General features: G+C 36.6%; 1 protein-coding gene across 3 annotated transcripts in view; it reads left to right on the top strand.

Annotated features, from left to right (window-relative positions):
- Window positions 1-12,500, top strand: part of Ube4B (Ubiquitination factor E4B) — a 23,274-nt gene that overhangs the window by 1,765 nt on the left and 9,009 nt on the right. For 2 of the 3 annotated variants that reach the window (XM_043038067.2, XM_043038069.2), the window contains exons 2-22: window positions 1,535-1,627; window positions 3,025-3,127; window positions 3,367-3,458; window positions 3,717-3,827; window positions 4,019-4,166; window positions 4,503-4,627; window positions 4,781-4,862; window positions 5,741-5,871; window positions 6,200-6,352; window positions 6,540-6,743; window positions 7,029-7,217; window positions 7,369-7,489; window positions 7,955-8,100; window positions 8,427-8,522; window positions 8,764-9,026; window positions 9,223-9,340; window positions 9,510-9,624; window positions 9,742-9,868; window positions 10,267-10,351; window positions 10,673-10,782; window positions 11,389-11,534. In XM_043038067.2, coding sequence (XP_042894001.1) covers window positions 1,535-1,627; window positions 3,025-3,127; window positions 3,367-3,458; window positions 3,717-3,827; window positions 4,019-4,166; window positions 4,503-4,627; window positions 4,781-4,862; window positions 5,741-5,871; window positions 6,200-6,352; window positions 6,540-6,743; window positions 7,029-7,217; window positions 7,369-7,489; window positions 7,955-8,100; window positions 8,427-8,522; window positions 8,764-9,026; window positions 9,223-9,340; window positions 9,510-9,624; window positions 9,742-9,868; window positions 10,267-10,351; window positions 10,673-10,782; window positions 11,389-11,534 — 2,758 coding nt within the window. The remainder of the gene's footprint in view (window positions 1-1,534; window positions 1,628-3,024; window positions 3,128-3,366; window positions 3,459-3,716; window positions 3,828-4,018; window positions 4,167-4,502; window positions 4,628-4,780; window positions 4,863-5,740; window positions 5,872-6,199; window positions 6,353-6,539; window positions 6,744-7,028; window positions 7,218-7,368; window positions 7,490-7,954; window positions 8,101-8,426; window positions 8,523-8,763; window positions 9,027-9,222; window positions 9,341-9,509; window positions 9,625-9,741; window positions 9,869-10,266; window positions 10,352-10,672; window positions 10,783-11,388; window positions 11,535-12,500) is intronic. The other variant, XM_043038068.2, reaches the window with a different exon arrangement.

Here is a 12,500-nt window from a genome sequence, read left to right as displayed (position 1 = left end):
TTTGGCCTGACGACGGGCGTCATGAAGTACACGACGTTCGGGGATTTTGGATCACTGTGCTATTTTATTTTGCTATGAAAAAGGAATGAGTGATGATGGCTACTGCAGTCCTAATTACTATAATTACCGTAATATCGTACAAGCTTAACGTCCAAAATCTAGATGGCACCACTTTTTCCTAGCACCAGCAGGTGAGAGAGCCTTGAATGGCACCCATCCACGGCCTCTAGCAAGCACTGTCTCTATAGAGCGATGGCACACACTAAGTTGATGAACCCTTGCTCTAAAGTACCGCCGATGAAGGATGTGCAGGCAGAACGAGAAGAGGAAGGTGACTCGATCCATACCCAGTGTCTAAAATGTGTTCCTGTGCCAATATGGATGCCTTTCACTGTGGCACTCACAGTCACAAGCACAGGTTTCATTCCTCTTCCCTACCTCTTCTTGTTATCTTTATTGTAGGTGGTTATATGTTTCGTATTCGTTCATGACAGCACAAAAATACGAAAAAATAAAGTTGCCTTTTGTCCTCCCATAAAACAGCAATACTTCTATCACATTGAGTATAAAGAAAATAATGAGCTAATATGGATAATATACTACAATTTTAGTCAACTGCAGCACTGATAGAGCCTGTCATATGGCACATATAAGTCTCTAAACTCAATAAAACACACAAAAAAATAAAACACAAAAACCGCTCTAGTCTTACAATGAATGACTGAAAGAAAGTGGGATGATTCAAATTATATTGCTTCAAGCGGTCTCTCTCTAAAATAAAACCTATCCTGGAGGCTGGGCAAGCAAATTTATCTCCGTCTGCAATGGGTTAAGCAAAATGGGTTTTGCTTAAAGTCCAAAACCTAGATGGTACCACTTTCTCCTAGTACCAACAAGAGAGAGAGAGTCACGGTCTCTAGCAAGTACTATTTTTAGAGAGTGATGGCACACAGCAAGTTGCCAACCTCAAGCTCTAAAGTACCGGCAATGAAGGATGTGCAGATTGAGAGGAGGAAGGTGAATCAAACCATGCCCAGTGTCTATAATATGCCTCTGTGCCAGTAGGGCTGGCACAGAGGCACTCACTGTCATAAGTACAGGTTTCTCTTCATGTAATCTTCATTGTGGATGGTTACATTTTTGGTATTCATTCACAATAGTACACAAATACGAAAAAAAAACAGCAATAATTCTAACGCACTGAGTATAAAGAAAATTATGAGCTGATGTGCACCCTACACTATAATTCCAGTTAACTGCAGCAAAGATAGAGCCTGTCATGTAACACATATAAGTCTCATAGAACACAAAAATGACTTGTTTTACAATGAGTGGCTGAAAGAGAGTGGGAAAAGTGAAGTCAAGTTATGTTGTGTGAAAATGACTCACTCTGAAATAAAAACCCATCCAGGAGACTGGGCAAGTAAATCTATCCCCCTCTGCAATGGGTTATTCTGAAAGGTATAACACAAAAAAGTATGTTGACCCATTATTAATACTTTTTATGATAATGCAAAACATTTTCTATGAACAGATTCGAAAGAAGCGATTGGCTCGGCTCGGTGGAGGAACCAGCAGTAGCAACAACAATGGAGATGCGTCCCAGATATCCATCCCACAGTCTCCGGTGAGATAAGAGTTTTGAAACTGGATTATTCCTCCGCTGTTGGACTGTTTGTTAACCCTTCCACGAAGGGCATTTTTCAGGAGTCACATCACTTTCATACTGCAGTTTTCCTTTTACTGAAATTTAGTAATTTATTTCTGCAGTTGTGTGACTAGGGTATCATATCAAATGCTAGGTAGGGTTACTTTGCTAATAAATTATATGTAGACTCACAGATCTATCCACAAGTCTAGAAAGTATTAGAAAACACAGATCTGAAGATGCTCAACCCAGACTGATCATCTTGAGATGTGACCTGTAAAGAAAGGATTAATGACCCTTTGAGTTTTTCTTTTCTTCAGTTCTTGATTTCTTGACTTTTTGAATGATGCTCTTTGGAGACATATTGCTAAATAGTTTGAATTGTTGGTTGGAATGTATCGTTGAACTATTGTTTCATCTGTTCAATGTTTTAGAAATATTTTAATAGGCATAGAGTTTCATCTTTATGCATTAGGAGATTTCTTGGAATTTCATCAGTATTTGAAGAGAGAAAAAATCAGAATCCATTGGAGAAGTTCATTTTTTTGCATCTTCTGGCAATATCTTCTGAGTTTATTCTTGAATCCTGCCATCAGTATATTCTCAGGAGCTGTTAATGAGAAAAAAAATAGAAGTAAACTATTTACTGCAAAAAGTTTTTCATGGTACATCAATTCTTGAGGACAAATGAGGTATATGTTTGATTTGCAAAAGATAAGGATACTATATCTATTTCCAGAAAGTTAAAATGAATATCTGAATTATTAAAAGACCACAGTATTGCTGATAAAAGAGTAAGAAATAAATGAATGAAACCCCTTTGATTTAATGACTAATGGTCAGCTTCATTAGAATATTTGAATGACTAAGTCATTCATGTGTAGTCCATGTCAATAACACCACTACATTTTTTCTTTCATCAAGATCAGGGAGATATTTTATGTGTTTTTGCACATTTGATTCATGATTAGAATTAAAGTCACAGTTGTTGGTGATTAGGATCTTAAAAAAAATAATTGTATTGTAAGATTTTATATCAAATTTTTTCATATTTATCTGTCACTTTATTTAGGACAGATGGTGTCTGAAGGACCATACTGACAGACTGCATTTTGTGTGTTGAAAAACCAGGAGCTCCAGTCATTAGAGTAATAGTGTATGGCCATTAGTCATATCAAGTCACTCACCAAATTGCTTTGTGAATGTATATGATGGACACCTGGCTAAGATGTTGAGCCTCTTCTAGCTGCCAGAGAGTTATTTGTTTCATTTTTCTCTGTGAATCTGAAGATGTACATGTTCTCAATTGTATTCTGACTCAACAGAATACATTTGCAAAGTTGTACTTCCAACTCACACCACATTCTCTATTGTAGGGGGTACAGTTGTCCACCTCACCCCCTGGATCATCTCTTATTACCTCACCTTCCAAGAGACACCCACCTCCTTCACCACTGGATGTAACGCCATGCAAGAAAGGTCAGAAAGGGATAGATATTTGTTTCTGATTGACATATGATATTGATATCTAGATAACACACAGGTTCTTATTTGAACCATATTATCTACGAAAGAATTATAAAGTGTTTAGAATTTTGTTTAAAGAGTCTCTAATAGAATAGAAGAACTCACATCTTTAGGAGTACATACTCATAATGTGTAATTGTAAAGCAGTTTTGAATGTATGACTCCTTAGTGAATGACTACTTAAATAACAGGTGTAGAGCCCATGGAAGTTGAAACGAAAGCAGATACGATGATGGATACTGGGAATAGTCCTCATTACCGTAGTGACAACAAGAGACACAGGGTAAGCACTACATGTTTTCTAATTCTCCCTTTTTTTCTTTTCTTTTTTTTCTTCTTCCTTTTCTTTTTTTTTCTTTTCCTTGGTCTATACAATTGTTATTATTACAACCAATGAGATAGGCTCAATTGAAGTGAAAGTTGTGTTATATTGATTTGATGCCAAAATTGAATTATGGAATTGTAAAGTTTGTTTGTTTTTCTAGAATTTTGTGTTTTTATATTTTTTTAAGTACAATTATTTAATTGTATCTTTCCCAAGCAGAGTGTGAGCACCACAGAAGTAACTGAAGAACTTGTGTGGGCAACTCTGTCCAACCTTCTCCAAGCCTCCTGGCAAGGAGTAGAAAATGCATGCCCACTTACAGTTCAGGTGAGGTTTCTCTTAACGTATTGTACGTTTTCTGGAAGTATTTATTCCACAAATCTATCAATCTGAAATTACTTTATGACTTTAATTTGGGCAAAATTATAGGAATGTTATGATTTGCTTGTAATCAGGAATACACATCAAGGAAGGTTTGACACACAGCATCCATTGTCTAAATGAGTCTCCTCCTACAGGTTACACCAGGTTCAAAACAACCTGAAGTTACATCACAGGTTTTGATGGATGCTACACTCAGACTGTGTTCTGGTGAATTACCAGAGGGTCTTATTGATAGTAACAACTGTTCATCTAACTCTCCAGAGCTCAGTGCCTCTCCTACAGGTAAGAAATGCATTTGGTATTTGGAAGAATCAAATATGAATTGTAATATTTAGGAGTAAAGAAATTGACAAGTGAGTAACACAGTAAATTGTATTAGTGTTTAATGCAGCTTTAATGTTTTCTTTACCTACAGGTAGCTATTTAACAAATCTCTCAGAATATGCTTATCAAAAGCACAAAACAAATCTGATTGAACATGACTTCCAGGATGTGTTTCAAGCTTGGCTCAGTTAGATTTTCCTTTGCATAGGCATAGTCTCCAAACGTTTTGACTGCATCTTGTACATTAGTAAGTGCACTTTCTGAAGAATTTTGACCATGGTTCTTGTTTTACAGGTAGTAGTAGTAGTTCAGATGTTAGTGCGCTTACAAAACCATTACAGTGTCCTGAAGCTACCGCCCTCACCTACCTCCTACAAACTTACTCTCGAGTAAACAATGAAGAAAAAATTCATCCAAAGGTAAATCTTTATTCATATCAGTAGGTGAATATAGGAATTTTGATAGCATACGTGTGACTTTGATTGCAATGATATATATGTGACTGATTACTATTATTTATGTTAGGGATTGGATTTTGCAATGATGCTCATCTTTTGCATCAACATTTTCAGAGAACCAGCTCTCCACCATTGTCAACATTACTCCAGGATGTTCGTCATCAGTGTGTTGCACATGCTGCATTGCTTCTCTCAGGTGTGTTAGAGTTCCGATAAGGTTGCAGAATCATTCAAACAGAAAACTGATACATTTATATGTTTGATAAATTTGGCTGATATGGTTCCAACTTTACTAGCACTTTAGTAGTGCTATCAACCTATTGGAGACATGGAATATATTTGCTAGCTTAGCCAATGAACAGGTGCTCCAGACAGGTTTTATTTTGAAGAGAGTGAGTATTTCCTCTCTCTCTCTCTTTCATTCACTATATTGTAAGGCTTATACATACATGCCTGATGATTAAAGTACTACAGTTTTATGGGAGGAAAAGACTTTTTTTCTTTCTTACAAAAGTAAACAAATATGAAAAAGTAACATTCCCCAAAGAAAGATACCGCAAGTGATTGGCAAATATTGCTGTCTTAAAATATTGTCAGTTGATTCGCCCACAAAATAAACTACCTATATTTTTTAGTTCAATTATGATAATATATTCATTGTATTGATTCTCTCTGATTATATATTTAGAAATACACCCAAATGAATAATATATCAGAGGAAAGATGAGAAAGCTTGATAAGTAATGGTAACTGAGATATTTATAGAATTGTATAAAAGGGTCTTGTAAGATATAAGAGATAGGACAAAGTTGTAGTTAACATGCTAGTGGTCAAAGTCTAATTCTTATTGGTATTACCTAGGCTGGTTGTGACCTAATTGGGATGGTTGAACTTAATGGGTATAATAGCATTTTGTACATTTCCTATTTCTGTTGATTGTTAACAGTAAGACGTCTTTTCATATTTTATGCAGATACAACATAAATAACTTTAGCAATGTGTATCATGTCCAGTCTTCCTCATCGGAAGGAATTCCTGCAGCTTTGAAAGAACCCCTCTGTCCGTCTCTTGCAGGAAGCCTGACGTCGACTGACCTTCCAGTAGTGTCACTCCTCCTCTATCCGTTACTGACCGAGTCTCTACCTCGGGGGTTCTTGTGTCACCTTATAAACCACACTCACAAGACCCAGCCTCTCTTCGTCAAGGTGGGTCAGCTGATCAAGCAGCAATCTTGCTCTTCATGTTGCAAATATTGTATATTTTGTTTTTTGCAAAATATATATTTTTTTGTCTCTTGATATTTGTTGAGGGTAAAAAAATGTATGATGATAGGGAAATATATGTATTATGATTTTTTCTCCCCTTTTTAATGATAAAGAAAAAATGGAAAGTGAATTCCTTCATATTATATTTATATGTATGTTTCTTGGTCATAGGATCAAATACTAACTTCTGATTCTTTTTCTATTTTTGCTAGATAGTATAATAGAATGATAGCATCTTTACTTTTATTTTGGTCTCTTCTCTCTACAGGTCTTCAGTCCCCTCCTCCAGGGTCTAAGCACAGCCATGAGAAGTTGTAGTGTGACATCATCCACTTACATTAGAGTCCTTGAGTCCTTAGTTCTACTGACTGACATCAAGATTAATTCTTCTAGGCCAATCTGCAGCCTTATGGTGTCAATGGTGGGTACACAACATATTGTATGGATGTATTGTAACAGAGGCTTCCAGCTTGGTGTTAAGGGATTCTTTCCTTACAAAAAGATGTCAAACTCAAGAAATTGGATCAGTGCCTTATTTTGTTAGCAAGGAATTTTATACAAATATATTCTTCTAATGGTCATTCCCGTCTCTCCTCTCGCAATGACAGAGTAACTGGTGCCCAAAGAATGAGTCACAGTCTGTTGGGCGGGAGTCCATCTCAACCACTCTGCTGGGTCCATTTCTGGAGCTTTCACTCTTTGCTGAAGATGATCCCAGAGTGGTGGATAAATTCATCAAGCATCAAGGAAATAGCAGGACAGTTCCTGATGGCCTTCAGGATCTGGCAAGAGAACTAGATCTCATGCGTACTGTAAGTACTATTTTTTATTGCATTTTTCTTTTCTTTCTTCCTTTCTTTTATTTATCTCTCTTAAATATCCTTCTTTTCTCCTTCTTCTCCTTTCTTTCTTTACTTGTGTTTCCTCATTAATCCTTTCTTCTCCTTGCTCTGGTTCATTTATTGATGTGATGGTCATATGTAATTGGTAATTTATATGGGAAATATGCTGTCACTTGTTGATGTATAAAATGAAGTGATTATAGAATTGTATATCCTCCACTCTATTAGCTAACAGCCAGTATTCCTTCCTTCCAGACCATACTTCACAAGCTGTTCTACAGTATCTTAGTGAATGCCACTTCCCGTGAGCCAGTACTTGCTTACATAGCCAGAATTATCCGAGCCAATGAGAAGAGGGCGCAGATCCATGTGAAGGAGCAGATGGTAGCTGGAGACGGCCCAACAATAAACCTGCTCTCAGTTCTCCAGCAGCTTTGCTTTAGGGTAAGAAAACGTAAACCGTAGGATATGTGCAATGTCATTCAGTGCAAGTTTATGCTGACAAATTACTTTCCACCATCACCACCACCCTCCCTTTTTAGTTTTCCATGTTTTATTGTTGCTGGATAATTTATTTTTAATTTTTATTTTTCAGGTAAATCTTGAAAAGGTAGACCCATACTACCCCTTTCATCCAGACTCTCTGGTTGATATTTCCAAAGATTCCCGCCTCATGATGACACAGGATGAAGTTGACGAATGGGGCAAAAAGCTGCGTAAGTAAAATTTTCTTGGATTGGTTGTCATTTCCTTTGGTTTTATGGGTGTTCTTGTTCAATTTTTGTATATGTAAATTCAAATGAATGCAAAAACACACACACACACACACACACACACACACACACACACACACACACACACACACACACACACACACACACACACACACACACACACACACACACACACACACACACACACACACACACACACACACACACACACACACACACACCACACACACACACAACACACACACACCACACACACACACACACACACACACACACACACACACACACACACACACACACACACACACACACACACACACACACACACACACACACACACACACACACACACACACATACACACACACACACACCCCGATATATATATACAGACATTTTACAATATTTGAAATTTTACAATATTTACCTGCATTGAAATACTTACAGAAGCTGAACAACCATCAAAGTTCCAAGAGGTGACATTTCACAGCCAGTGCTGGTTCTTGACTCTCCATGCTCACCATCTTGGCGTGCTACCTGTCATGCGCAAGTACACGCGTCGCATCCGAGCCATTCGGGATCTTCAGAAAATGGTATGGCTTCTGGGATGCTCAGTTTCATTAGTGTTATATATATGTGTAAATACATATGTTAAAATGATGATGTGATATAGTTTGAGTAGTACTAATCAGGTGCTAATAAAGTAGCATTGTTGCATTTCTTGAAGTGAGGGCAATTATCATTTTATTATTAGTTTTACTATTGTTCATATTATTATTATCATTATTTTTGTTATTGTTATTAATATTGTTATCATTGTCAGCATTCATATTATTATTAGTTTTTTTATTATTATGTTATTATTAGGATTATTGTCATAAAATATTAATGAAACTAAGGAGTGAAACCTATCAAACAGGTTGAAGAGATAGAAAGTACAGAATCCCAGTGGGCCAACCTTCCCGTGGCATCAAGGCAGAGAGAGCTCCTTAAGAAGTGGAAGACCCAGTTAAAGGTAGAGTTGGAATTTCTGTGAATGAGACTTATTTTGATTCACTGCATACTGAATTTATTCATTTTGTGATTAATTCATATTTACTCTATCTGCTGTGTGCAAATTAGTGTTTTGTAATAAGACAATTAAGGTACATTAAGGTACTCAAGGCCAAAACCTCTCCAGTACTCAGAATTTAATCTTTAAAGTTCTAATCAGATGGCAATACTCCTGATTAACTTGCCTTTTGACTTTCACACAGAAACTGAATAAATCAAGAATTTGTGCCGATGCTGGGCTGCTGGATGAAAAACTGTTGGAACGATGCATGCATTTCTACTCTGATGTTGCCAAGATAGTCTTACGGGCACTCACTGGAGGGCCAACTAGTCTAGCTCCTCTTGGGAGCTCCCTTGTAGAAACTGCCAACCTTCTCCCACTGTCAACATCAATACCAGAACTCTTTGCTGCCATGCCTGAATGGTACTTGGATGACATGGCAGAGTTTTTGCTTTTTACACTACAGTAAGTATGGCAGTAGGACCACAGACCACTAGTTTTGAGTTAAAGTATATTTAAATTATTTAGGATGATCACAAGTATGAACATAGAATGTTAAAACTTTGTGGATAAACTTTAAATCTATTTTTTTGAGTTTTGCTACTCATTCATTCCTATTCATTCAAATGATGTATATTCTAATGATGTGTTTCATTGCAAGGTACATGCCCAAGGTGCCCATCAAACACTTAGAAGATCCAATCATCACCATGACCATTGTCCTTTTGTGTACTCCCACCCATATTAAGAACCCATACTTGACAGCCAAACTTGTTGAGGTAGGTTGCACAAAATTGGCTAACCCCTTTTTAAAATTCAGAATTTTCTCTGGAGAGTGTTCTCTGTTTTATATGATAATATTCTGAATAGCTAGTATGATGTTAGCAATAATGATAATTATGATGTATGGAGTAGATTTTTAAAATTAAACTGCATTGTCTTTGTTAGATGGTGTTCATGTTGACCCCTTCAGTCCAGCAACATGTCGATAGCTTACATCAGCGCATCCTTCACCATCCACTAGCAGTACACCTACCTGTATCTTTGATGAAATTCTACACAAGTAAGATATTTGGAATGATAAACCTAACCTATAGACATTGATACTGAATCTTCATACTGATTGTCAAATAATTGATACTTTACATAACAAGGTTTGATATCCTATACCTCTTGACAGTGGTGGAGACAACAGGAGCAAGCAGCGAGTTCTATGACAAATTCACAATCCGCTACCACATAAGTGTCATTTTCAAGAGCCTTTGGGAAGACAGAGGACACAGGCAGGCTGTAATAACAGAATCAAAGTGAGTAAATGTGCATGGAAAATACTTGTTTCAGAAGGCAGTTGTTAAGTCAGTGGACTTCCAAGTTTTGAACTTTAGAAATAAATGATAGAGTGCAACTACACATAACTGTATTATATATCTTCGTTGGGCATTCATTCATATGCTAATGATTTTGATAATTTCTATGGATAGTTAGAAAGTTCCATATTTAGGATTTGGCATGTTTAAAGTAATTTTCAATTATATATAGATACATAGCTAAGTAGATACACAAATTAAAAAGTAAGGTAATTGTACAGTAGGGCATTACTTTTGTAGTGAAATACATTTTTGTATTAGAGATTCACATTTCCCTTTGTGGCCCTACATTAGTTGGAAATAATATTTACCTATTTACCCATCATTATTTCTTTCAGTTCTGGTAAAGAGTTTGTGAAGTTTGTGAACCTCCTGATGAATGATACAACGTTCCTCTTGGATGAGTCACTTGATGCTCTTAAGGTAAGCTTCATGTAAATAAGAATAGTACCCCATCCCCCTGTTCTGAAAATTATTCTTGGGGATTTTATAGAACATCCATCAGGGTTATTTACAGTGTATAGAAGTCATTTTCCTGTTAAGATGTACATTTTAGAATTCAATAAGTCAAGCAAAAGAAAGTGGGAAATGAATTTAGTAAAAGTTGATATATTTCTCAAAGAAAAAGTAAAGAAGAAATTCTGATATCTTATATATTGTAGGTTCTTTGGGTAAGCTTGTAAGTTGATTATGATAATGGTACGATCAAGAAGTTAACTCCTCCATCAATATTTTGTCATTCAGCGCATTCATGAAGTTCAGGAGGAAATGGAAAGAGGTACTTGGTCACAGCAGACAAGGGAGCAGCAGCAGACAAGACAAAGGTTGCTGGCCACGGATGAAAGACAGTGCAGGTAAGTGGAATGCCCTTTGTCAGGATTTTTTGTTTTGTTTTTTACACTTTAAATGTAGATATTATCTCCAGCAACAGGAACATTGTGGTCATCATCATCATATCTGTCTCATTGTATTTTTTTCTTTCTTTTTATTAACACTGAAAATGCAAAACATGCTTGTAACCAAAGACAGCTGATGTCACTCTTTATCTGATATTTTCCTCTGTGTCCTTATTTGTTTTGACTGAAGAGTATAATGTTTGATAGAAGGGTGATGCCATATTGGTAGTTAATTGGTTGATCATTAGGGCTATTCCTTTCTTATGGTTTTTGATAGCCAAAGTTCAATATTATGTTAAATGTTATGCAGTATGCAATGTAGTTCCAACCACATGTTATTATAGAAAAGTTTATATATTTTTCACTTCAGTTTTTATAAATTGTATACAGATTTCTCAGTTACTAATATAACATTGTTACTGATTCTGGGCCCTCTTCTAATTAAAAAGTACTGTAAAACCTGATTTATACTTAGAGAAATGTTTTTTACCTCACTAACCTTAGAAAATCCTCTAGTCAGGATAAAAGACTGATAATTTCATTCTCCTTTCTCACCCCCAAAAGATCATACTTGACATTAGCAAGAGAGACCGTCGACATGATGCACTATTTGACGAAAGAGGTGCCTGCCCCATTCCTAAGGCCAGAGCTCTGCGACAGACTGGCTGCAATGCTCAACTTCAATCTTGCTCAGCTCTGTGGACAGAAGTGTAAGTAGAGAAGGAAGTATTAGAGCCTCATTTTGACTTTTTTTTTCTCATCAGGCAATGTTGATTGCTGCTGAATATTGCAAGAAAATTGAGGAAAGGAAATCTTTTAACTCATTCAGAATCATCTTGATTGAATGATTGCTTATGGCATTGTCATATTTCTATATTTTCAAATCTGATAATGAGAGTCACACACAGTATGATGCCACTGAAGGATATACTAAGAGTCCCAATACTGAGAGAGTAGGACCAACTCAAGATTTGATACCATTTTGACTCTTCTGCACCCAAGCAGCAACTTTCTCTCAGATTATGGACAATCATTTGGAGCACTCATTTTAAAGCCATTTCTATGGCTACAGTGTTCACCTTGATCTATTGCACTTTAGCAATGGGTAAGAAAAAGCAACAACAAGACAAGCAAATAAAGATTAAAGCAACATTATTCATTCGACACCATAGCGCTACAGCAGTCTGCTTCTCACTTGTTTTCTGCCGTCACCTGATGACAACAGGGTAGTTTTGGCTCCCTTCAGTCTAAACACTGGGGTATTTCAAGTGTGTAAGCCTCAAGCCTCGTGCTATTCATCTGCTCTGGTTGCGGCTGTCTTCTAATAACAAAATACTGCTACCACATAATTTGATATCATGTCACCCACTGTTAACCCATTGTAGACAGGGGATAGTTTCGTTTGCCCAGTCTCCAGGATGGGTTTTATTTCAGAGTGAGGCAGCATCACCAACACACCTTGACTTTTCCCACTCTCTTTTAGTCACTCATTGTAAAACTAGAGTCATTTTTGTGTTTTAAATTGGTGGGTTTTGCTGTATTTAGAGACTTCTATTGTAATTTAGGGTTCATATCAGCTCATTATTTTCTTTATACACAGTGTGATAGAAGTATTGCTGTTTTATGGGAGGACAAAAAACAACTTTATTCTTTCACATTTCTGTACTGTCATGAAC

Source organism: Penaeus japonicus, unplaced genomic scaffold, assembly GCF_977035675.1.
Source record: "Penaeus japonicus unplaced genomic scaffold, GWHDUDI00000001_assembly GWHDUDI00000037, whole genome shotgun sequence".
Taxonomy (NCBI): Eukaryota; Metazoa; Arthropoda; class Malacostraca; order Decapoda; family Penaeidae; genus Penaeus; species Penaeus japonicus.
This window is presented reverse-complemented; position numbering and strand designations above follow the sequence as displayed.